General features: G+C 40.5%; 1 protein-coding gene across 3 annotated transcripts in view; it reads right to left on the reverse strand.

Moving 5' to 3' along the window:
* The window catches only part of LOC115199761 (EGF-like repeat and discoidin I-like domain-containing protein 3), a 301,549-nt gene that overhangs the window by 61,464 nt on the left and 215,742 nt on the right, over positions 1–24,343 (reverse strand). For all 3 annotated transcript variants that reach the window (XM_029762172.1, XM_029762171.1, XM_029762170.1), the window contains 3 exons: positions 14,984–15,139; positions 13,217–13,361; positions 12,766–12,950 (listed from right to left, as the gene is read on the reverse strand). In XM_029762172.1, the coding sequence (XP_029618032.1) occupies positions 12,766–12,950; positions 13,217–13,361; positions 14,984–15,139 (486 nt within the window). The remainder of the gene's footprint in view (positions 1–12,765; positions 12,951–13,216; positions 13,362–14,983; positions 15,140–24,343) is intronic.

The following is a 24,343-nucleotide window of genomic DNA, read 5'->3' on the forward strand; positions in this document are numbered from 1 at the left end:
CTTTGCACACTATTGGCATTATCTCAACCAGCTTCATGAGGTAGTCAACTGGAATGCATTTCAATTTACAGGTTTGCCTTGTTAAATTTATTTCATTCTTAATGCATTTGAGCCAATCAGTTGTGTTGTAACAAGGTAGGGGTTGTATACAGAAGACAGCCCTATTTGGTAAAAGACCAAGTACAAAAAAATGTATGAAATGTATGCATTCACTACTGTAAGTCGCTCTGGATAAGAGCATCTGCTAAATGACTAAAATGTAAAATTTATGGCAAGAACAGCTCACATAAGCAAAGAGAAATGACAGTCCATCATTACTTTAAGACATGAAGGTCAGTCAATCCAGAAATTGTAAAGAACATTGAAAGTTTCACGTGCAGTCACAAAAACCATCAAGCGTTATGATGAAACTGGCTTTCATGAGGACCGCCACAGGAAAAGACCCAGAGTTACCCCTGCTGCAGAGGATAAGTTCATTAGATTTACCAGCCTCAGATATTGCAGCCCAAATAAATGCTTCGGAGTTCCAGTAACAGACACATCTCAACATCAACTGTTCAGAGGAGACTTCATGAATCGGGCCATCATGGTCGAATTGCTGCAAAGAAACCACTACTAATGGACACCATTAATAAGAAGAGACTTGCTTGGGCCAAGACACATGAGCAATGGACATTAGACCGGTGGAAAACTGTCCTTTGGTCTGATGAGTCCAAATCTGAGATTTTTGGTTCCATCCGCTGTGTCTTTGTGAGACGCAGAGTAGGTGAACTGATGATCTCCGCATGTGTGGTTCCCACCATGAAGCATGTAGGAGGTGGTGTGATGGCATGGGGGTGCTTTGCTGGTGACACTGATTGATTTACAGTTCAAGGCACACTAAACCAACATGGCTACCACAGCATTCAGCAGCGATATGTCATCCCATCTGGTTTGCGCTTAGTGGGACTATCATTTGTTTTTTAACCTGTTGGGGCTAGGGGGCAGTATTTGCATGGCTGGATAAAAAAACGTACCCGATTTTAAACTGGTTACTTCTCTTGCCCAGAAATGAGAATATGCATATAATTAGACGATTTGGATAGAAAACACTCTAAAGTTTTTAAAACTGTTTGAATGGTGTCTGTGAGTATAACATAACTCATATGGCAGGCCAAAACCTGAGAAGATTCCATACAGGAAGTGCCCTGTCTGACAATTTGTTGTCCTTCTGTTGCATCTCTATCGAAAATACAGCATCTGTGCAGTAACGTGACACTTTCTAAGGCTCCCATTGGCTCTCTAAAGCCGCCAGAAAGTGGAATGGGGTGTCAGCTGTCTCTGGGCAAGGTACAACAGCTCTGTTTGTGAGTGGTCAGCCTGGGGACAGTGAGACTGAGATGCGCGTTCAGAGAATTCTCAATTTTTTTCTTTCAGCCTTTGAATGAATACAACGTTGCCCGGTTGGAATATTATCGCTATTTTACGAGAAAAATAGCATCAAAAATGATTTTAAACAGCGTTTGACATGCTTCGAAGTACGGTAATGGAATATTTTGACATTTTTTGTCACGAAATGCGCTCGCACGTCACCCTTCGGATAGTGACCTGAATGCACGAACAAAACGGAGCTATTTCAATATAACTATGAATTATTTGGAACCAAAACAACATTTGTTGTTCAAGTAGAAGTCCTAGGAGTGCATTCTGACGAAGAACAGCAAAGGTAATCCAATTTTTCTAATAGTAATTCTGAGTTTAGTGAGTCCCAAACTTGGTGGGTGTCAAAATAGCTAGCCGTGATGGCCGAGCTATGTACTCAGAATATTGCGAAATGTGCTACCGCCGAAAAGCTATTTTAAAATCTGATACCGCAATTGCATAAAGGAGTTCTGTATCTATAATTCTTAAAATAATTGTGTATTTTGTGAACGTTTATCATGAGTCATTTAGTAAATTCACTGGAAGTTTTTGGTGGGTATGCTAGTTCTGAACATCACATGCTAATGTAAAAAGCTGGTTTTTGATATAAATATGAACTTGATTGAACAAAACATGCATGTATTGTATAACAATGTCCTAGGAGTGTCATCTGATGAAGATCAAAGGTTAGTGCTGCATTTAGCTGTGGTTTTGGTTTTTGTGACATATATGCTTGCTTTGAAAATGGCTGTGTGATTATTTTTGTCAGGGTACTCTGACATAATCTAATGTCTTGCTTTCGCTGTAAAGTCTTTTTGAAATCGGACAATGTGGTTACATCAAGGAGAATTGTAGATTAACAATGTGGTTAGATTAACGAGAGTCTTGTCTTTAAAATGGTGTAAAAGTCATATTTTTGAGAAATTAAGTTATAGCATTTGAGGTATTTGTATTTCGCGCCACGCGATTCCACTGGCTGTTGACTAGGGTGGGACCTAGCCCAGGGAAGTTAACAGGAAAATGACCCAAAACACCTCCAGGCTGTATAAGGGCTATTTGACCAAGAAGGAGAGTGATGGAGTGCCGCATCAGATGACCTGGCCTCCACAATCACCCGACGTCAGAGTGAAAGAAAAGCAGAAAAGCAGCCAACAAGAACTCAGCAGATGTCGGAACTCCTTCAATACTGTTAGAAAAGCATTCCTCATGAAGCTGGTTGAGAGATTTCCAAGAGTGTGCAAAGCTGTCGTCAAGGCAAAGGCTGGCTACTTTCATCGTTTTTATGTCTTCACTACTGTTCTACAATGTAGAAAATAGTAAAAATAAAGAAAAACCCTTGAATGAGTAGGTGTGTCCAAACTTTAGACTGGTACTGTAGGTCACAATATCAACATTTCGTTACAATGACTGGTTCGTTAGTCAGATGAGAGCAGGTTCAGTCTCTTGCCAGACAAAATCTACTCTGTCGTGTTTGCACTCAGTAAAGTATATATTTTTTGCCGCTCCTGCACTGCAGTTGTGTTGAGTCATTTGAATAACTTAATTTGTCATTAAGTCTGATTAATTCCGTTAATCTATGAAGTTTAAAGTCATCCAGTAATGTCACTGGGAATCAATTATTCACCATGACAACTGGTGCAGAAAAGAAACTGAACTGTCAGTACCAGGCATCATCACGCATATATACATCCATTCATACACATATTCATACACTATACTACACACACAAACACATCATTGTTCCCATACGTACATCAATACTTCCTATGACATACACGCTAATGTGAGTTGGAAACATCAATGTTTCCATTTCTTTTCCTTGCTAAAGGTCTAGTAAGTCATTGATTTTACAGCTTCCTCCATTGCCTTTCCCTGCTCCTGTAGGCACAGCATATAACATCAAACGACAAATTTCCCTCTATCCACAGCAATAAATTCAACTGAGCTTCATGGTCTGTCTGGGGCCAGTCTAACTACCTGTCTTGTCTCCTGCCCTGGAACCTTTCATTATCATAAGTTGACTATGGCACTACAATACAATAAGGAGAGAATTGCGACATTGATTCTGTATGTGTGCCATTCAGAGGGTGAATGGACAAGACAAAATATTTAAGTGCCTTTGAACAGGATATGGTAGTAGGGGCCAGACACACCGGTTTGAGTGTGTCAAGAACTGTAACTCTGCTAAGTTTTTCACGCTCAACAGTTTCCCATGTGTATCAAGAATGGTCCACCACCCAAATGACATCCAGCCATCTTGACTGTGGGAAGCATTGGAGTCAATATGGACCAACATCCCTGTGTAGCGCTTTGAACACCTTGTAGAGCCCATGTTCTGAGGACAAAAGGGGGTGAAGCTCAATTTTGGGAAGGTGTTCCTAATGTTTTGTTTACTAAGTGTATAAGCAACAGTTGAGTGCTGAGTCTTTGCTTAATACCCTGTCTGGAGTCATCGGAGACAATCAGTTACCTTAATGACCACAATTAGGATGACACATGGCTGAAGTGTGACAGCAAAAGACTGCAGCCTGTGGTGGATATATAAGGATCTGCTGGAGTCCAAGTCAAACCAAGATTCTTTATTTCTAAGCTCATAGAGAATAACAGTGTTACACAGCACAGTAGACAGTCTGAATTTCCTGTTCTTGGCCGGGACAATATCTATACAAGGACGCAGATGAAAGCTGGTTTATAACACAGGATGATAGAACAGGAGATGATAATAGGACAGTTTCACAAGGCTAGTCACATACTCAGTTATGTGGACACATACAATTAAAATGTCCTATTAGAAGCCAAAGATAACAGGACTAGAGAAGGAGAGGAGGACAGAGTCACAGGCACAGCGCAAGAGTTGTGGGTGTTGCCTTCAGGAGTAGTTACGGAAAAGGTTTTTGAATTTGGGTTATGAGATTCTGATGGATAAGTTAGGAGGGACATGATGCTTGAAAAATCAAATTGTGGGTACTACGCCGGCTCTGACACTCGTCAGACGTGGCAGGTCTTGCAAATTATCACGGATTACAAAGGGAAACCCAGACACCAGCTGCCCAGTGCCTATCAGACAAGCTAAATTCCTTCTATGCTCGCTTTGTAGCAAGTAACACTGAACCATGCAAGAGAGCAGCAGCTGATCCAGCTGCCTCTGTGATCTTGCTCTCCGTAGCCAATGTAAGTAAAATCTTTTAACAGATAAACATTCACCAGGCCGCGGGGCCAAACAGATTACCAGGACAGATTACTCAGATCATTCGCTGACCAGCTGGCAAGTGTCTTCAACAACATTTTCAACCTTTCTCTGACTCAGGCTGTAATACCTATATATTTCAAGCAGACCCCAATGTAACATGTCTAAATAGCACTCACATCTGTAGCCATGAAATACATTGAAAGGCTGGTCATGGCTCACATCAACAGAATGTGAGCCATGACCATGGACCCACTCCAATTCACATTCCGCCCCACAGATGACACAATCTCTATTGCACTTCAGTAAACACCTCCCTCTTCAGCTGAATCCTGGACTTTTTGTTAACAGGATTACAAGATTGTTATATTTATGAACCAAATGGTTGTTTTATTTCATAGAGTTAACCTGTTGGGGTGTAGGGGGCAGTATTTTCACGGCCGGATGAAAAACGTACCCAATTTAAACAGGTTACTACTCTGGCCCAGAAACTAGAATATGCATAACATTAGTCGACTTGGATAGAAAACACTCTGAAGTTTCTAAAACTGTTTGAATGGTGTCTGTGAGTATAACAGAACTCATATGGCAGGCAAAAACCTGAGAAAAATCCAAGCAGGAAGTGGAAAGTCTGAGAATTGTAGTTCTTTTGATTCTCTATCGAAACTACAGTGTCTGTGGGGTGACGTTGCAAAAATGTTATAAATTGATTTGCATTTTAGGAAGGACTGAAATCCTGCAGCGCCCACAAGGTCCACTTGCTGAAGAATACATATATATGCCCGACTGAAGTTTGCCAATGAACATCCAAATGATTCAGAGGACAACTGGTGAAAGTGTTGTGGTCAGATGAGACCAAAATGGAGCTCTTTGGCATCAACTCAACTCACCGTGTTTGGAGGAGGAGGAATGCTGCCTATGACCCCAAGAACACCATCTCCACCGTCAAACATGGAGGTGGAAACATTATGCTTTGGGGGTGTTTTTCTGCTAAGGGGACAGGAGAACTTCACCGCATCATTTGACGGGGCCATGTACTCTCAAGTCTTGGGTGAGAACCTCCTTCCCTCAGCCAGGGCATTGAAAATGGGTCGTGGATGGGTATTCTAGCATGACAATGACCCAAAACACACGGCCAAGACAACAAAGGAGTGGCTCAAGAAGAAGCACATTAAGGTCCTGGAGTGGCCTAGCCAGTCTCCAGACCTTAATCCCATAGAATATCTGTGGAGGGAGCTGAAGGTTCGAGATGCTAAATGTCAGCCTTGAAACCTTAATGACTTGGAGAAGATCGGCAAAGAGGAGTGGGACAAAATCCCTCCTGAGATGTGTGCAAACCTGGTGGCCAACTACAAGAAACGTCTGACCTCTGTGATTGCCAGCAAGGGTTTTGCCACCAAGTACTAAGTCATGTTTTGCAGAGGGGTCAAATACTTATTTCCCTCATTAAAATGCAAATCAATTTATAACATTTTTGACATGCGTTTTTCTGGATTTCTTTGTTGTTAGTCTGTCTCTCACTGTTCATATAAACCTACCATTAAAATTATAGACTGATCATTTCTTTGTAAGTGGGCAAACGTACAAAATCAGCGGGGATCAAATACTTTTTTCCCCTACTGTATAGAAGCAACATCTCAAGACAGAAGTTCAAGCTTGGTCGCAAATGGGTCTTCCAAATGGACAATGACCCCAAGCTTACTTCCAAAGTTGTGGCAAAATGGCTTAAGGACAACAAATTCAAGGTATTGGAGTGGCCATCACAAAGCCCTGACCTCAATCCCATAGAAAATGTGTGGGCAGAACTGAAAAAGCGTTTGCGAGCAAGGAGGCCTACAAACCTGACTCAGTTACACCAGCTCTTTCAGGAGGAATGGGCCAAAATTCACCCAATTTATTGTGGGAAGCTTCTGGAAGGCTACCCAAAATGTTTGACCCAAGTTAAACAATTTAAAGGCAATGCTACCAAATACTAATTGAGTGTATGTAAACTTCTGACCCACTGGGAATGTGATGAATGAAATAAAACATTCTCTCTCTTATTATTCTGACATTTCACATTCTTAAAATAAAGTGGTGATCCTAACTGACCTAAGACAGGGAATTTGAATTAGGATTAAATGTCAGGAATTGTGAAAAACTGAGTTTAAATGTATTTGGCTTAGGTGTATGTAAACTTCTGACAACTGTATCAACCTCAATTACCTCATACCTCTGCACATCGACTCGGTACTGGTACCCAATGTATAGATGACCCTCGTGAAAATATATTCAAAGTATGTTCCACCAACATGCTTCTGTGCCAATGCACCAAACAACCTAGTGACAAAGCATGTCGACTAAAGGCATTAAAATAAAATGGCTTGTTTGTTCAAAATCACAATAATGGACCGTGGCAATCTCAACAAACAGAAAATTCATCCCTGCCTACTAGGTCCGATCTCATTTTGGTCAGCTGAGATTTTAGTTGAGCAGTCTCAAAGATATACATTTTTTCATGGTGCACAGGACACCCATCTGATTTGCGCCTGTCTCAGTGGACTAATCCATTGCTGAGTGGACTAACCCATTATCAGCAACCATCACTCCTGTATTCGAATGGCATGTTGTGTTATCCAAGTTTATAATTTTTAAAGGCTAATTGATCATTAGAAAACCCTTTTGCAATTATATTAGCACAGCTGAAAACTGTTGTTCTGATAAAGAAGCAATACAATTGGCCTTCTTTATAATAAAAAAACTGTATATGTACTGAGCATGTCTGATACTTTAAACACACTGTTTGATGAAATAATTAAGACCCAAATTACTCAAGAGGGAGCCCAACTGTGAAAGACAGCGAGTGCCTGCGCACACGTTCTCTCTCGCTCTCTCGCTCTTTCGCTCTCTGGGACCATACCATAGCAAAAGTGTTTATCACGCTGTCCGTGACGCTGAAGCAGCAACAGAATTACAGCCATGTTTTTTCTTTCACTGAAAAGTTATTTTACTGAGATCCCTCATTTGTTTAGGAAAATCATTCCTTATTCCCTCAACCCTTGCTCTCTTTAAGTGACACATGTATGGATCGCATGCACGTGACCAACAGGGCCTGACCTATAGCGTTTCATCACATCAAGAAATGTGTTATAACAAATTCCAACACCGTTATACATGTGAGAACATAATGGATGCGGAGGATGTGAAAAATGTATTTGAAATGGGGGAATGTTTACTGGTTGCTCAGGAGGAAAAGGGGAAGTCCAATATGGAAGACATTTGACTTAGTTGTAGAAGATTACAATATAAAAAAACATCTGACCGTTTGGAACAGTGTAAACAACATTATATAAATGATAAGTGTACCATAGAGTCTGTTCTAAGCAACAACAGAAAAGTAAAGCCTTTATTACTGCAAAGACTAAAAACAGTCACATCAGGCCCAATTATCTTTATTATCTACTTAATTGATAAATTCACCTCTGAAGGTGAAATTTGTACTTACATTCTGAAATCTTGCTCTGGTTTAACATCCAAAGGGTCCCAGAGATAACATGAAGTGTCGTTTTGTTAGATAAAATCCTTTTTCATATCTTAAAAAAGTCCATATAGCATGCACAATTGATTTTGTATTTCCACTCGTTTAATTTGCAAAGAAAGGAATCTGTGAAAATGTCACCCTAAATGTCGTTTGAACGAGTCAAATCACGTTCGTATCTATTCCTCAGAGATCCTAGAAGGTAACAAGGCTTCACTATTTCATTAGGGATGTAGTATATCCTTTAGGACACCATATTTGGTCAGAGAGCGACGCCTTCATGGCACGCCGAATGACACGGGCGGTCTTCACTTGAATGACTAACTTTGTCAAATAAGCACCAATCGGGGTCAAGTAAAGCTAGCTAGATAGCCAATGAGCTGGGCTTCACGGTAGTATCCGGAAACCCTGTATCTGTCGCAAAATGTAGCTTCTAACCTTGTACGACAGCATGCCTTTTCCTTTTGGACAACAATTATAAGAATATTCAGAGTTATGAAGATATAAAATCTGGTTGTTTTGCAAATGTTGAACTTATAATATGGCTACTAATACTGGAAAAACTAAATCAAAATCCAAGTATACAGATTTGACGATATTCTTGCAGAAAAATGGAATATGAATGCAAATGTATCCCTCACGACTTGCCCAAAGGTGCCTGGGTGACTTCACACTAACTGTCATGTAGTTCGCTCATTCGTCAAGTTATCCATCTGAGACTTTGCACATACACTGCTGCCATATTGTGGACACCATCAGAATTACAACCAAAGTGGTGGCTAGAACTGGGACCTTTCTGTTGCATTTCAAAGATGGTGGTACAAAAAAATTGTTGTTTTTTCCTTTGTATTTTCTTCTACCAGATCTATTGTGTTATATTCTCCTACATTCAATTCACATTTCCACAAACTTGAAAGTGTTTCCTTTCAAATGGTACCAAGAATATTCATATCCTTGCTTCAGGGCTTGAGCTTCAGGCAGTTAGACTTGGGTATGTCATTTTAGGTGAAAATTGAAAAAAAGAGGGCTATCCCTAAGAAGTTAAAAGACATATGGAAATATACACGTTTTAACATTTGATTGGTGGAAAGAACAGATATCTCTCGGTCGACCAAAACGGGGACAGTCCTACTTCCTACCTTGTAGGCTTGCCCAGTATCAAAGGCTTGGCACTAAACTCCTCCGTGTGCTAACTTTTACAATCGCCAAATGTCATTAAACTGTTTGGTGTTTTGTAACATATGAGAAAAAATATAGTAAACAGTTTCTGTCAAAAGTGATTGAGTTTTCCTGTGTCCTGTGGTTGACCTGTTAATGACATCCTCTCCGGATGTTCTCATGATATTTAGTGTGTGATTATGTAACTTGATAGTGCAGCTGTTTATTTGAAGTAAAACACATTTGAAATAAAAAGTAATTGCATGGTGATTGATGTGTTGTGACCTTGTTGAAATTAAGGAAATGTGTTTGAAGTAAAATATGTTTGAAGTAAAAGTATTTTCTGGGGAGGCCTGAGTTTTAACTGTTTGAACAGTTGAAACAGTTGAGAATTTTTGTTAGTGAACTTATGGAGCTGCTGTGTAATGAGATTGTGACCCCTTGTAGAATGAACTGGAAAAAGTAATTTCCGGTTGGTCTGCCTGAGTCAGTCTTGTCCTGTGAACACTACGAGTGACAAGAAACCTCGGGAGATAAATCACAGAAAACTACAGTAAAAATGTCTCCTGCTCCAATTATAGGTGTATTGTGTCCTTCATGTCTAGGGACAAATGACAAAACCATCAATGCCATTCTTTGTAATGCACCTGATTGTTTTAATGGTGTGATTGATATGAGTGAAGGCCATATGGGTTACATTTTCCAACCGGACAAGTTTTTCTCCAGCGTTTCGCATGAGAAAATGTCTTAAGCTAAGTCTTGTTCTATGTCAGATCGAACAGGCCCTGAGTGGAACATCCCTGCATGGGTACGCATTGAAAAAGGAAGTCTACGGGCGAGTTTATTTGAAAGCCATATGATTCTTTTCAGTAGAGTATAGTCCAGACTCCTAAGTGTAAATTTTAGGTTATTGAATTCAGAACAACGCAAATGTCACCAAATCTGTTTGTTCTTATGCATTTCCATAAGTAAACTACTTTCTGCCTGTCTTTAGCTTCAGGTTGCGAGATTTGTTTAAGATGCTTGATATGATGAGGGTTTTCCACCATCGTGAACATTTACGAAGATGGTTCCATCTCAACATCAACTGTTCAGAGCAGACTGCATGAATCAGGCCTTCATGGTCGAAATGTTGCAAAGAAACCACTACTAAAGGACACCAATAAGAAGAGACTTGCTTGGGCCAAGAAACACAATCAATTGACATTAGCCGGTAGAAATCTGTCCTTTGGTCTGATGAGTCCAAAATCTGTGATTTTTGGTTCCAACCGCCGTGTCTTTGTGAGATGCAAAGTAGGTGAACGGATGATCTGCGCATCTCCAGGCTGTGTATGGGCTATTTGACCAAGGAGAGTGATGGAGTGCTACATCAGATGACTTGGCCTCCACAATCACCCGAGCTCAACCCAATTAAGATGGTTTGGGATCAGTTGGACCGCAGAGTGAAGGAAAAGCAGCCAACAAGTGCTAAGCATATGTGGGAACTCCTTCAAGACTGTTGGAAAAACATTCCTCATTAAGCTGGTTGAGAGAATGCCAAGAGTGTGCAAAGCTGTCATCTAGGCAAAGGGTGGCTACTGTGAAGAATTATATTTTGATTTGTTTAACGCTTTTTTTGGTTACCGTAATTTCCGGACTATTAAGCGCACCTGAATATAAGCCGCACCCACTGAATTAAAAAAATTATAATATTTTGAAAATAAATAAGCCGCACATGTCTATAAGCCGCAGGTGCCTACCGGTACATTGAAACAAATGAACTTTACACAGGCTTTAACGAAACACGGCTTGTAACAAAAATCAATAGGCTTTAACGAAACACGGCTTGTAACAAAAAATAAAAAATTAGCAGTAAGCTTTAGTTGTCTTTTTCCACTGAGTCAATTCCTCACGCTGCTGTTTCCAACGTCTTATCATCGACTCGTTAAGACCAAGCTCCCGTGCAGCAGCTCTATTTCCTTTTCTAACAGCCAGATCAATCGCCTTCAACTTGAAAGCTGCATCATATGCATTTCTCCGTGTCTTTGCCATGATGAGGGTGACGAAATGACTACCTTAGTCAGAATGATGGGAAGTTTGAGAGCGCCCGATTTGATCTAAACAGTAAACAAAAAAGTTGTTTGACCTTAACCCGTTCGGCAATTTCATTGGTCTAATGAAAGCTTCATGCCGCCAAAAAACTGAGCACATCACAGAATGTGTTTTTAAAAAATAAAAATAAAATTGAAAGCGGGAAAAATCCATATATTAGCCGCATCATTGTTTAAGCCGCGAGGTTCAAAGCCTGGGAAAAAAGTTGCGGCTTATAGTCCGGAATTTACGGTACTACATGATTCCATATGTGTTAATTCATGCTGTAGTTTTGATGTATTCACTATTATTCTACAAAATTCTACAAAATAGTAGAAATAAAGAAAAACCCTTGAATGAGTAGGTGTGCCCAAACTTTTGACTGGTACTGTATACAACTGCAGAGATAAACACACCTCAGATATACACAAAAAAAATACTCAACCTCCAGATGAGCATGAGGGGGGAGTACAAATCTTTCAAGTTTGTTTGGCTGGTCTGTAGCTTATTATTTAGATGTTTGGTGCTGCTAGTGAACGATGATGTGCAGTCATGATCAAAATGACACTGGGCTAGCACACTTGGCAGAGTTTTTAGGAGAGTCTATAGCTAGGTTTCCATCCAATTGGCGACAGATTTTCATGTGAATGTTCTAAAATCAACGTAAAACCTATTTGTGCATTTTAGTTTTCTTCAGGGAAATTTGGTGCCAGACAACGGGACCATGAAGATTTTAATTTACCGGACATTTGAGTAATTCACTAGACATCCATATGCCTTCAGATCCGACCTGGCTTAGCCAGCACCATCAATAACTTAGGGATATTGGCCAAATGAACATCCTATAACAACTGACAAAAACACTATTCTTTGGGTTTCAACGTGTAGCATATGTAAAACTTTATAGGCTACTTTCCTAAAACAATAATTGTCTACCTCAAGGTTCGGCTGTCAGAGATTTGAGCACTCAATGTATGAGTGCATTGCATGCATAGGCCTATAGGCTTAGTTGTACACTGTACGATAATATACATATAAAAACAATAAGTTTGACAAACCTCTATTTTGGACCACCCCTCCCCCTAAGTAAATTGAAATCTGTCCCTTACTCATTGTGTACTTATTCCTTGAGTTCTTATTATTACTATATTTTTTCCTCTCGGCATTGTTTATGAAGCATGCAACAAATAAAAATGGATTTGATTTGATCCCTTCATGGACCAGAAGCACTGAATATATACAGTATGTCATAAGTTCCTTTATGCAAGTTTCTGCCCCAAAAAAGAAGTAATTCATTTGGGCCAGGAGTTTTTCATGACCATGTGGACAGGCTATTACTACAGTCCTCTGTTTTTCCTGGTCATGTGGCCCAGGAAGAAACTCATGTTCCTATGTTTCCTTAGACAAGGGAAGAAGGGGGGTAGCCTCCTACCTGTAGCCACTGGGATTGGTCACTGTGTCCAGACGTCCAGGCATTGACCTTGCCCTGTTTGTCAAGACGGGCCTTGCCGGGCTCCCAGGTGAACATGTCCATGTTGAGTGTTCTGAAGAGGCTGGACGCTGTGACCTGGTAGTCCTGGATGTGGCCAGACTTCATCCCCATGGGCTCAGAGCAGCCTGGAGAAACAAACTCGTTACTGGACACAGTCCTTTTTACAAATGCAAAAAAAACTAAATACACCATTTTATTATATCAATGGTGCCCACTATTGTAATTATTGAGCAACGCAGAAACTGTCCTTCTGTCCTACTTCCTAGATTCTGATCTAAAATGGCAACTTCTACCTACAGCTACATGGCGAGCCACCTGTTTGAACCACTAGTCATGATTGTGTTTGAACCCATAATGTCTACGGTCAAGACTTTATAGAACTGGGACCCACCTGTGAGCTCACAGCCGAGCAGCTCCATGCGCAGGGTGCAGTGTCTCCTACAGACCTGGGGGTAGATGCGCACATACTGTGCTTCAATGGGAGGGGTGAAGGAGTTGGCAGAGGGAGCATTGTTCTCCACATTTCCACGGAATATCTGAGTAGGGAAATTATATGAGAGACAAAGGGTTAAAAGGGGATTAGAAGGGGGGAGAAATTTGTTTATCTGTCAATGTAAGAGTCTCTCGCAGTGTCTCTAGTGTCTACTCACCCCTCAACAAATTGTTGCCATTCAAGGTCAATTAGCTAGAATTCTAAGAAAAATAAGCTGGTTATTTATAAGCAATTACGCTGTCATACCGTATAGACTTTTAAAAAAACTACCCCAGAAAGAACTTATATAGTGTTTCAAAAAGTAGAAGTCTTCACGGATCCACCTGTACGGATCCAGATTTCAAAATACACGTAGCAGGTATGTGTAATTTTAACTGACTTGTCCGAAGAACCCATTCAGATCAGAATGCAGCTGCTGCAGTAAAGAGATAAATATATTGTATCATTTATACTGCTATCCTTTGCTTTTCATGAGAGTGGCGCGTGTAGCTTTTTGTTGTTGTTGGCCAATCCTAAGTCAACAAAGCGGTAATAGGATACAGTAATGAGACTCCGTGTGGAACTAAAGTTAGGAGACATCTAATCAACGGAAGATGGAACTAAAATTATAGGCTAAATATAGGCTACAACAACCAAGAGCCAACAGGTAAACTGCTTCTTTATATTTTGAATGGCGTTGTTCGTAATTGTAGGATGAGAAAGCGCATGCAGCCTCAATTAGCCTAGCAAGCTAGCTATCTTAACTAGCTTCTCCCAGTTTGATGCAGTCAAGACAGGCACCTACTACGTGATGATAACCCAGCTGTGGCAGCTATTAATCTACTATAGCGCAAGTCGGCTTGGTTGGTTGCTGTTCCCTGTCACTCGCTCACACTCACAGTAGCCTACACACACAGCACAGCCCCTGCTGGAGCATCACCTCTCTTTTCCTCCTCTCCCTCGCGCATTATCAGCTCCGGTTTCTAAAGTAGCTTAAAAATGGACTTTACTGCTGCTTCGCTCACTCGGATCAAACCGGGTCTGGATCCGATCAGGCATATATGGAACGGGTCTAGTTGTCCTCGGATCCGTCCGGATGGGAAAGCCCCAGGTTAATTTCGGAACGAGTCCAAAAACAGACCCGTTCCGAAATTAACCTGGGACTTTCCCATCCGGACGGATCCGAGGACAACTAGACTCTGAGGTGAAGGAGTGTTTGTGTGTGTTTGTTAGGAATGCAGCTGTCTCTAGATGAATTCAGGACTCAAAAGGGTGGTCCCTACGGGTCAGAGCATCACTGAGTCTACGCTCTGGCTAGCACGCTCTTACAGTCAGAGCTACCTCTTAATAAAGATCTCAGGCAAGAAAATTAACAACTGGGTTTTGAGTTCAGTCTCTCACCCCAATGTTCTGCATGCTTCATTAGTTTTAGAGTTTTTAGAGTAACAACAAATCAGAGAATAAAAAAGGCTTCAAATAGTATACAAAATCCATCTAAAAGTCATAAAAGAAGAGGGGGGTAAGTGTCAGGAAGATACTGTCAGTGTGAGCTGGCTAATTAAAAAGCCACCTCATCATGTCCTCCACTCTGCCCTTGACTTGGTGCGTGGCCTCCAGTTGCTGCGTCCGTGCGTGCAGGCGTGTGTGTAAAACAAATGATAAATAATGTGCATGTGTGTTTCTCACCATGTCCTCATCTGTGCCCTTGACTTTGTATGTCCTCCAGGTCTTGCCATCGTCACTGGAGGCCACTTTGTAAGACTTGACGTACTCTGGGCTGCCGATACGCTTTGCACCCTGGGTAATCAGTCCTGTGACCCGCATCCTCCTCTGTAGGTTAATCTGTGGGGAAAAAAAGGAATAAAAACAGAAATCAAAAACCTTGTTTGTGTGTGTTTTCGGGATATTATATTGTTTTATTTATGTGATAATGCCAGAGAAGTCGATGTTTGGAGAATATATTGGCACAGGTGTTGTTAAGCCTGAGATGAAGTCGAGGGCCAGCAAACCGTGCCAATATATCCTCCCAACACCGGCTTCGAGGGCATTATCACTTTAATACAACAGGTTGCCAACATTTTCAAATAAGGATTGACATATTTTCATTAAAAACATTATTATTATTACATTTATTCATACTACTATTTCATCCTTCCACAAGATACATTTCCGACACAAATCTAGGGTTGCTAGATACGCGACCCAGTCTTTCTGTTCTCTATCTATGGACGCAACCCAATCGTGCATTTTAAATGTTCCATTGTCATACTGGCTGACAACGTTCTTATCCCTTGCTATGGCTAACTTAGTCACATCTAAAATAAATTAGATAATGTCTAGATTTTTATAGTGGAGATCAAGTTTATAAGTTGCCTGGCTGTGCTGATGAGACAGTGGATTGCTCAGTCAGATGGAACATAGTAAATAGGCATTTTAACGTCATATTTAGCCGGTGGCAACTTGTGGAATAGACATCTGGTGGAATATGGTTTTAACCAATAAGCATTCAGGATTAGACACACCCGTTGTATAAACTAACACAATTGGTCAGATTAAGAGATTTTAAGTAATAAAAAAAAATCTCTAAATAATAGTTGTCAAAATGACTGAACCCTTGTTTTCAATACTCCAGCTTCCTCCCCTTGTGTGTATAATGACAGGCTTTATTTTTTTAAATGAGATTGTAGAACACATTGGGAGGGATCTTAAACCAAATATTTCAAGATCCTTGATATCTTTTCTCTGCGCTTATGAACTGGCCTTTCCAATTCAAACTACAAACCAAAGGGGTTCCAGTCCAGAGACTTTTTGTCGGGCTATCCCCGACAAAAAAAATCTTGGTCGGCCGATTGGTTTAAATTCAAAAATGGTGTATTTTTCCATATGCAGTACTGTTCAAAAGTTTGGGGTCACTTAGAAATGTCCTTGTTTTTGAACGTAAAGCACAGTTTTTGCCCATTAAAACATCAAATTGATCAGAAATACAGTGTAGACATTGTTAACCTCTCTTGAAGGGGGCAATATTTTCCCGTCCGAATGAAAAGCGTGCCCAAAGTAAACTGCCTGTTACTCAGGCCCAGAAGCTAGGATATGCATATACTTGGTAGATTTGGATAGAAAACACTCAAAAGTTTCTAAAACGGTTAAAAATATGTCTGTGAGTATAACAGAACTGATATGGCAGGCAAAATCCCAAGGACAAACCATCCCCCCAAAAAATGTCAGTCTACCACTGTTTTCAATGGCTGCCACTTTTATTATAAGGCAAATTCCTCCCAGATTACAGTACCTAGGGCTTCCACTAGATGTCAACAGTCTTTAGAAAGAGTTTCAGGCTAGTTTTTGGAAAAATGAGCCACAAAATGTCGTTTTTCTAGGTGGCTCCCATTTTGGCTGTAGTGTTTCCAAGTGTGTGGAAGAGAGTGCGTTCTTTGGTATTTTTCTCCGGTAAAGACAATAACGATTCTCCGTCTTATATTGTATCATTTATTTACGTATTAGGGTACCTAAGGTTTGATTATAAACCTTGTTTGACTTGTTTGGAAAAGTTTATTAGTAACGTTTGGGATTCATTTTGTATGCATTTTGATGGAGGGAAACTGGGTGGATTATTGACTGAAGAGCGCCAGCTAAACTGAAACTAAAACTAAACATAAGTTTTTATGGATATAAAGAAGGACATTATCGAACAAAAGGACAATTTGTGATGTATCTGGGACCTTTTGGAGTGCCAACAGAAGAAGATCAAAGGAAAGGCCTTTTTTATGTCGCCATTTCTGACTTTCGTGGTGCACCTGCCTGGTTGAAATATGTTTTTCATGTGTTTGTTTGCGGGGCGCTGTCCTCAGATAATTGCATGGTGTGCTTTCGCCGTAAAGCCTTTTTGAAATCTGACACAGTGGCTGGATTAACAAGAAGTTAAGCTTTATTTTAATGCATTACACTTGTGATTTTATGAAAGTGAAATATTTATAATTCTGTACTTTGAAAATCACGCTCTTCCATTTCACCTGATGTTGGCCAGGTGGGACGCTACCGTTTAATGTTGTAAATGACCATTGTTGCTGGAAAAGGCAGATTTTTTTATGGAACATCTACATAGGCTTACAGAGGCCCATGATCAGCAACCATCACTCCTGTGTTCCAATGGCACGTTGTGTTAGCTAATCCAAGTTTATCATTTTAAAAGGCTAATTGATCATTAGAAAACCCTTTTGCAATTATGTTAGCACAGCTCAAAACTGTTGTCCTGATTAAAGAGGCAATAAAACTAGCCTTCTTTAGACTAGTTGAGCATCAGCAATTGTGGGTTCGATTACAGGCTCAAAATGGCCAGAAGCAAAGAACTTTCTTCTGAAACTTCTCAGTCTATTCTTGTTCTGAGAAATGATGGCTATTCCATGTGAGAAATTGCCAAGAAACTGTAGATCTCGTACAACGCTGTGTACTACTCCCTTCACAGAACAGCGCAAACTGGCTCTAACCAGAATATAAAGAGGAGTGGGAGGCCCCGGTGCACAACTGAGCAAGAAGACAAGTACATTAGTGTGTCTAGTTTGAGAAACAGATGCCTCACAAGTCCTCAACTGGTAGCTTCATTAAATAGTACCTGCAAAACACCAGTCTCAAAGTCAACAGTGAAGAGGCGACTCCGGGATGCTGGCCTTCATTGACTGGCCAATGAAAAGAAAAGATTAAGATGGTCAAAAGAACACAGACTCTGGACAGAGAAACTCTGCCTAGAAGGCCAACATCCCAGAGTCGCCTCTTCACTGTTGACGTTGAGACTGGTGTTTTGCGGGTACTATTTAATGAAGCTGCCTCGAAGCGAGCAGAGAAGTAATTTAGCTCATCTGGTAGGCCTGTGTCACTCGGCAGCTCTTGGCTGTGCTTCCCTTTGTAGTCTGTTAAAGTTTGCAAGCCCTGCGGTGTAGTCCTGTATTGACACTTTGCCTGTTTGATGGTTCATCAGGGGACATAGTGGGATATCTTATAAGCTTCTGGGTTAGAGTCCTGCCCCTTGAAAGTGGCAGCTCTACCCTTTAGCTCAGTGCAGATGTTGCCTGTAATCAATGGCTTCTGGTTGGGGGTATGTACGTACGGTCACTGTGGCGACTACGTCATCAATGCACTTATTGATGAAGCCAGTGACTGATGCGGGGTACTCCTCAATGCCATCGGAAGAATCCCGGAACATATTCCAGTCTGTGCTAGAAAAACAGTCCTATAGCTTAGCATCTGCTTCATCTGACCACTTTTTTTGGACTGTGTGATGTAATGAGAACCCAGCTGGCTGTATGTTACAGTCCCTGATGTCTCTCTGGAAGGAGATCCTCACCCTGAGCTTGTCTACTTTATTGTCCAGGGACTGAACGTTAGCGAGTAATATACTCAGAAGTGGTGGATGTGTGCATGCCTCCTGAGTCGGACTAGAAGTCACTCAGAATACCTCTTCTCTGCCGGCGGCATCTTGGATCAGCCTTTGGGATTATTTCAATTGCCTTGAGGGGTACGAACATAGGATCCAATTCGGGAATGTCGTATTTATGGTCGGAATGCTGGTAAGTTACCGCTGCTCTGACATCCAAAAGTTATTTCCAGCTGTATGTAATAACACAAAAAACATTCTGGGGAAATAATGTCAAAACGAACAAATAAAAAATATCTCAAAGTTGCTTAGGAGCTAGAAGCACAGCTGGCATGTCTGTCGGCGCCATCTTACTCTTGTAGGCCTAAGTTACAGTATTAAGACTAAACAGGATGTGCTATTAGGCCTACAGCTTGATGGTGGTTATACAAGGCTGCTATACTAAGCCAAATGATAATGACTGTACTTATTATAATGATTATCATAATAATAATAACAACAACAGCAATAAGAAGATCAAGAAAAAGGAGGGTTATTATTATAAAATTATTTTTTTCTGACAATTTGTAACAGTGTAAACACAAAATAAATTATAAGTAATATCAGAGAGGCTGTTCTAATAAAGCAAAGTGTAAAGCCTTTATTCCAGCATAGCAAAGATTAAAAACAGCCAAATTTGTGAAATTGTTTATCAGACGTTGTGGTTGCTTGAGGCTTGGTGCTCATGGAATCAGTATGCTATTAAACAAACACTCAAACAGGATCTGTCATATTTCTCTAGCTAAATTGATATGAATGATTTATAAAGCCAGGCAGATTTAACAGTTAGGCTGTTGATTATAGACCTAATTAAGTTGGGGTTTCCTCTCTCCTTACTATTCTTAGACAATTAAGGCAAGGGATGTTTTTTTGTCTCCTAACTCCACTGCTGCTTCCGCCGCATTGTTCTCAACACCAATATGGTGGGTAACTTTGCTATTATGCACACAGCAACATGGTCTAGGAAAAGGCAGCAATTCAACAGCACACTGATATTTCAGATCCGCAGACAGCAACTGCTATCAACGTAGAGGAAAGCGCATGTTATGAAATGTTATTTTTATTAGTGTTGCACCATTGTTCTTATGTAATATAACCATATAGGCTACAATTTCAGTCGCACATGTCTTAGACCGATGGACTGTGCCATCCCCATGGCGTCCAGAATGGATTAGTCCACTCAGACAGGTGCGAATCAGACAGGTGTGTTGTACGCCCATTCTTTTTTTTACTACGTGCTCGACTAAAGAAATCTCGGTTGACCGTCAGACTATCGACCAAATAATCGACCAGTCGACTAAATGGGATCAGCCCAAGTGGATTTTGATGTGTGCTTGGGGTTTTTGTCTTGCTGGAAGATTCGCTTGCGGCCAAGTTTTAGCCTCCTGGCAGAGGCAACCAGGTTTTGGGCTAAAATGTCCTGGTAGGTAGCCTAGTGGCAGGTAGCACAGCGGTTAAAGTAAAATTCCACCCAAAATATAGATTTTGTTATTTGTTTCATTACTGCATTGTTGATATAGTCCCAACATGTTTTGCATGTCAGCAATCACATTTTCTGTATTTTGAAAGTTATATATCTTGAAAATGTGATTGCTGACATGCAAAACATTTTGGGACTATATCAACAATGCACTAATGAAACAAATACCAAAATATACTTTGAGTTTTCCTTTAAGTGTGTTGACCCAGTGACCGAAAGGTTGCTGGTTTGAATCCCCAAGCCGACAAGGTGAGCAATCTGTCGATGTGCCCTTGAGCAAGGCCTAATATACGAGTGTTTGCTCAATTATTTAAATGTAAATTGTCATTGTATTTGGTAATGTTCATGATGCCGTTGACCTTAAACCAGTGGAAGCAAAATGGCCTTATAACATCAAAGACGCACCACCATCTTTCACAGTAGGTGTGAGGTACTTTTCTGCAAACCTACCACTGGTGTGCTTGTCCAAAGAGCTCTATTTTCATGTCATCTGACCATAGCACCAGTTACATTCCAAGTGCCAATGCCTTTTAGCAAACTCCAGGAAATGCTTGTTGAGGTCAACGGCATCATGAACAGACAGACAGACACTCACTTAAGGCTTTCTGTTTTCTTAACACACCCTACACTCACAGAGCGATGAGTCTCAGATCAATCTCAGAGTACTCTTATGCATTTACATTGCGTCAAAATAATATTAGTGTACATTTGGCAACTGCTATTTCCTCACGGATGATACCACACCTAACACCCTGGGTGAAATGAGGGGAAAACACAAATGATCTCTGTTCCACAAGAATGAGCGACATCCTACTGTGAAAACCGAAAAGGCCCCTGTTCATGATAATAAAAAAGCAACACTTTTTTGGGCCTAACTTAAATTCTGCACTGGAGCATGAGAATGCATCATGACCACGTACTTCTTTACTCGCAGGCTACAGTAACTCCAATATCAAGTCTCCTTGACAACGTCTTTTACGCAGCATCCTCAATGCAACCAAAGCCACAATTAACCCCCACTTATTCTCCATTTCTTGTTTATCTCATATTCTGGAGAACAACAGTAGCATATTCTCTCTAATTAGGCTACAGTAACTAAAAGGCCAGCGCTCAGGTAATTGGCATGATCCTTCACACTGATAATGACCACTTACAAACACACCTCAGTCACCCCACCTAATACTGATGCCTTTGTCCAAGCTGCCATTCCATGTCAGTGTGGCACTGTTGAGAACATCTGCCACGATACTGCTCAGTGGTGTTTGTCAGTTTGAGGAAATCGATTCAGTGTGAGCAGACTGACATAAAAGGCCCTTAATTCCCCCGGCTGTATATCAAAATAACACGGCATCACATGAGGATAATTTTCCCAATCATGATCTCAATTCGGCAGTGACAGGGAGGAGCTCAGCATGCGCTCCATGGACGCACGAGAGGAAGGGGGTAGGTCTGGAAGAGATGGCCCAGTTGAGGGTCTCTGAGATGGGAAAGGGTTGAGGGCCTTTATCTGGCACCCATCTTGGCTACTCTTCAAATTGTAGTCCTGTGCTACTGCTTATTGGGACCTCACTTGAGTGTAAATTGGTTCACAGTTCACACACAAACTGTATAGTGTAAATATGTACTCCAAACAAACCCACCCCTTTTCATAAAACAGAACTATTCAACATGTATTGCATCCACCGACACCCATCTGCAAACGGTATATGGTTCTTTCTATAAACTAGGGTACCAGTGAGGATTTCCTACACTGGACAACTTGTTACAGCAGTTCATAAGTCATTGATAATAATCTGCAAATGTTTTTAATGTCATTACATTAAGATACAAGGGGGATCATAGCTATATTCAATGAAATTCACTAGTTGATTTAAAACCTATAACTTAACCCTTTATCATGGTTGTGTCTTGACAGATTTGTCCAAATTCGTGTGACAAAACTTTTCTGTCTTTGCATTTATGGCACTGTAAATTGTAATCGTATATTAAGAATGAATCAGTTAAATTAGACATTGAATGTGAACCCTGTAAGAATCTAGCTGAAAGGTTGTTGTATAAAGATCTCTGAAATGTAGTGTAACTACTCAACATTTTGTGTCTCCTTATGTCTCCTAAACAGTTTATGCTCAATTTTATGCTTCTAACCAAAATAGTCACCTTACCTTGATACTTAAAACCTAAATCGATACTGTCATGTGGTTCTTCAATAATTATGCATAATACTTTTTGGATGTGTATTTGGGGGTGATTTCCTGGACAGAGTTTAATTTATGTCAGGATAAGGCTAATTCTACTTGAATTAATCCAGATTTTTTTTAAAGGCTTTCTGAGATGTTACTGATCTTTAGATTAACTAGTACTAGACTAGGGAGTCCCAGTCAAAGATAAATAAGAACAAACCAGTTAATCTTTGTAAAGCCTAATTAGATTAACATTGTGCATTTGGTGTTGACCTGAGGATCCTCTTAAGGATCAGCGTTCCATCAACGGGACAGTTGTAAATCATGCAGCTCGTTATGTCAAGATCGCAGATTTTAGAGTAACAACAAATGTCAGTACATAGTCTTATATTGGCTGAAAGCTAAATTCTTGTTAATATAACTGCACTGTCCAATTTACAGTAGCCATTACTGCGAAAAAATGGCATGCTATTGTTTGAGGAGAGCTCCTAACAACAAAACATTTTTTTCATCGGGATAGATTTGATAAATTCACCTCTGAAGGTGACATGTGTACTTACATTTTTTTTAACCTTTATTTAACCAGGTAGGCCAGTTAAGAACAAGTTCTCATTTACAACTGCGAACTGTCCAAGATAAGCAAAGCAGTGCGACAAACAGCAACACAGAGTTACAAATGGAATAAACAAACGTATAGTCAATAATACAATAGAAAAGTCTATATACAGTGTGTGCAAATGAGGTAAGATTAGGGAGGTAAGGCAATAAATAGGCCATAGCGGCGAAAAAATTACAATTTAGCAATTAAACACTAGGGCGATAGATGTGCAGAAGATGAATGTGCAAGTAGAGATACTGGGGGGGCAAAGGAGAAAAAAAAAAATGGGGATGAGGAAGTTGGGTGGGCTATGTACAGGTGCAATGATCTGTGTCTCTCCAGCTTCAGTGATTTTTGCAGTTCGTTCCAGTCATTGGCAGCAGAGAACTGGAAGGAAAGGCGGCCAAAGGAAGAATTGGCTTTGGGGGTGACCAGTGAAATTTTCTGCTGGAGCGCGTGTTATGGGTGGGTGCTGCTATGGTGACCAGTGAGCTGAGATAAGGCGGGGCTTTACCTAGCAAAGACTTATAGATGACCTGGAGCCAGTGGGTTTGGCGACAAATATGAAGCGAGGGCCAGCCAACAAGAAAATACAGGTCGCAGTGGTGGGTAGTATATGGGGCTTTGGTGACAAAACGGATGGCACTGTGATAGACTGCATCCAATTTGCTGAGTAGAGTGTTGGAGGCTATTTTGTAAATGACATCGCCGAAGTCAAGGATTGGTAGGATAGTCAGTTTTATGAGGGTATATTTGGCAGCATGAGTGAAGGATGCTTTGTTGCGAAATAGTAAGCCGATTCTAGATTTAATTTTGTATTGGAGAAATCTGAAATCTTGCTTTGATTCATATTCCAAAAGGTCCCAGAGATAACATGAAGTGCTGTTTTGTTACATAAAATCCTTTTTTCATATCTTAAAAAGGTCCATATAGCATGCACGATAGATTTTGTATTTCCACTTGTTTAATTTGCAAAGAAAGGAATATGAAAATCTCACCCCAAATGTTGTTTCAATGAGTGAAATCACGTCTGTATCTATTCCTCAGAGATCCTAGAAGGTAGCAAGACTATTTCATTAGGGGTGTAGTATATCCTATAGGACACCCTATTTGGTCAGAGAGCAACGCCTTTATGGAACGCCGATGACGCGGGCGTCCATCACTTGAATGACTGTATCTTTGTCAAATAAAGCACCAATCGGGGTCAAACAAAACTAGCTATATAGCCAATTAGCTGGGCTTTACGGGAGTACATGTAAACTATGTATATGTTGTAAAATGTAGCTTCTAACCTTGTACGACAGCATGCCTTTTCATTTTGGACAAAAATTATAAGGATATTCAGAGTTTTGAAGTTATGAAAACTGGTTGTTTTACAAAT

The sequence above is a fragment of the Salmo trutta genome, chromosome 9 (assembly GCF_901001165.1).
Source record: "Salmo trutta chromosome 9, fSalTru1.1, whole genome shotgun sequence".
Taxonomy (NCBI): domain Eukaryota; kingdom Metazoa; phylum Chordata; class Actinopteri; order Salmoniformes; family Salmonidae; genus Salmo; species Salmo trutta.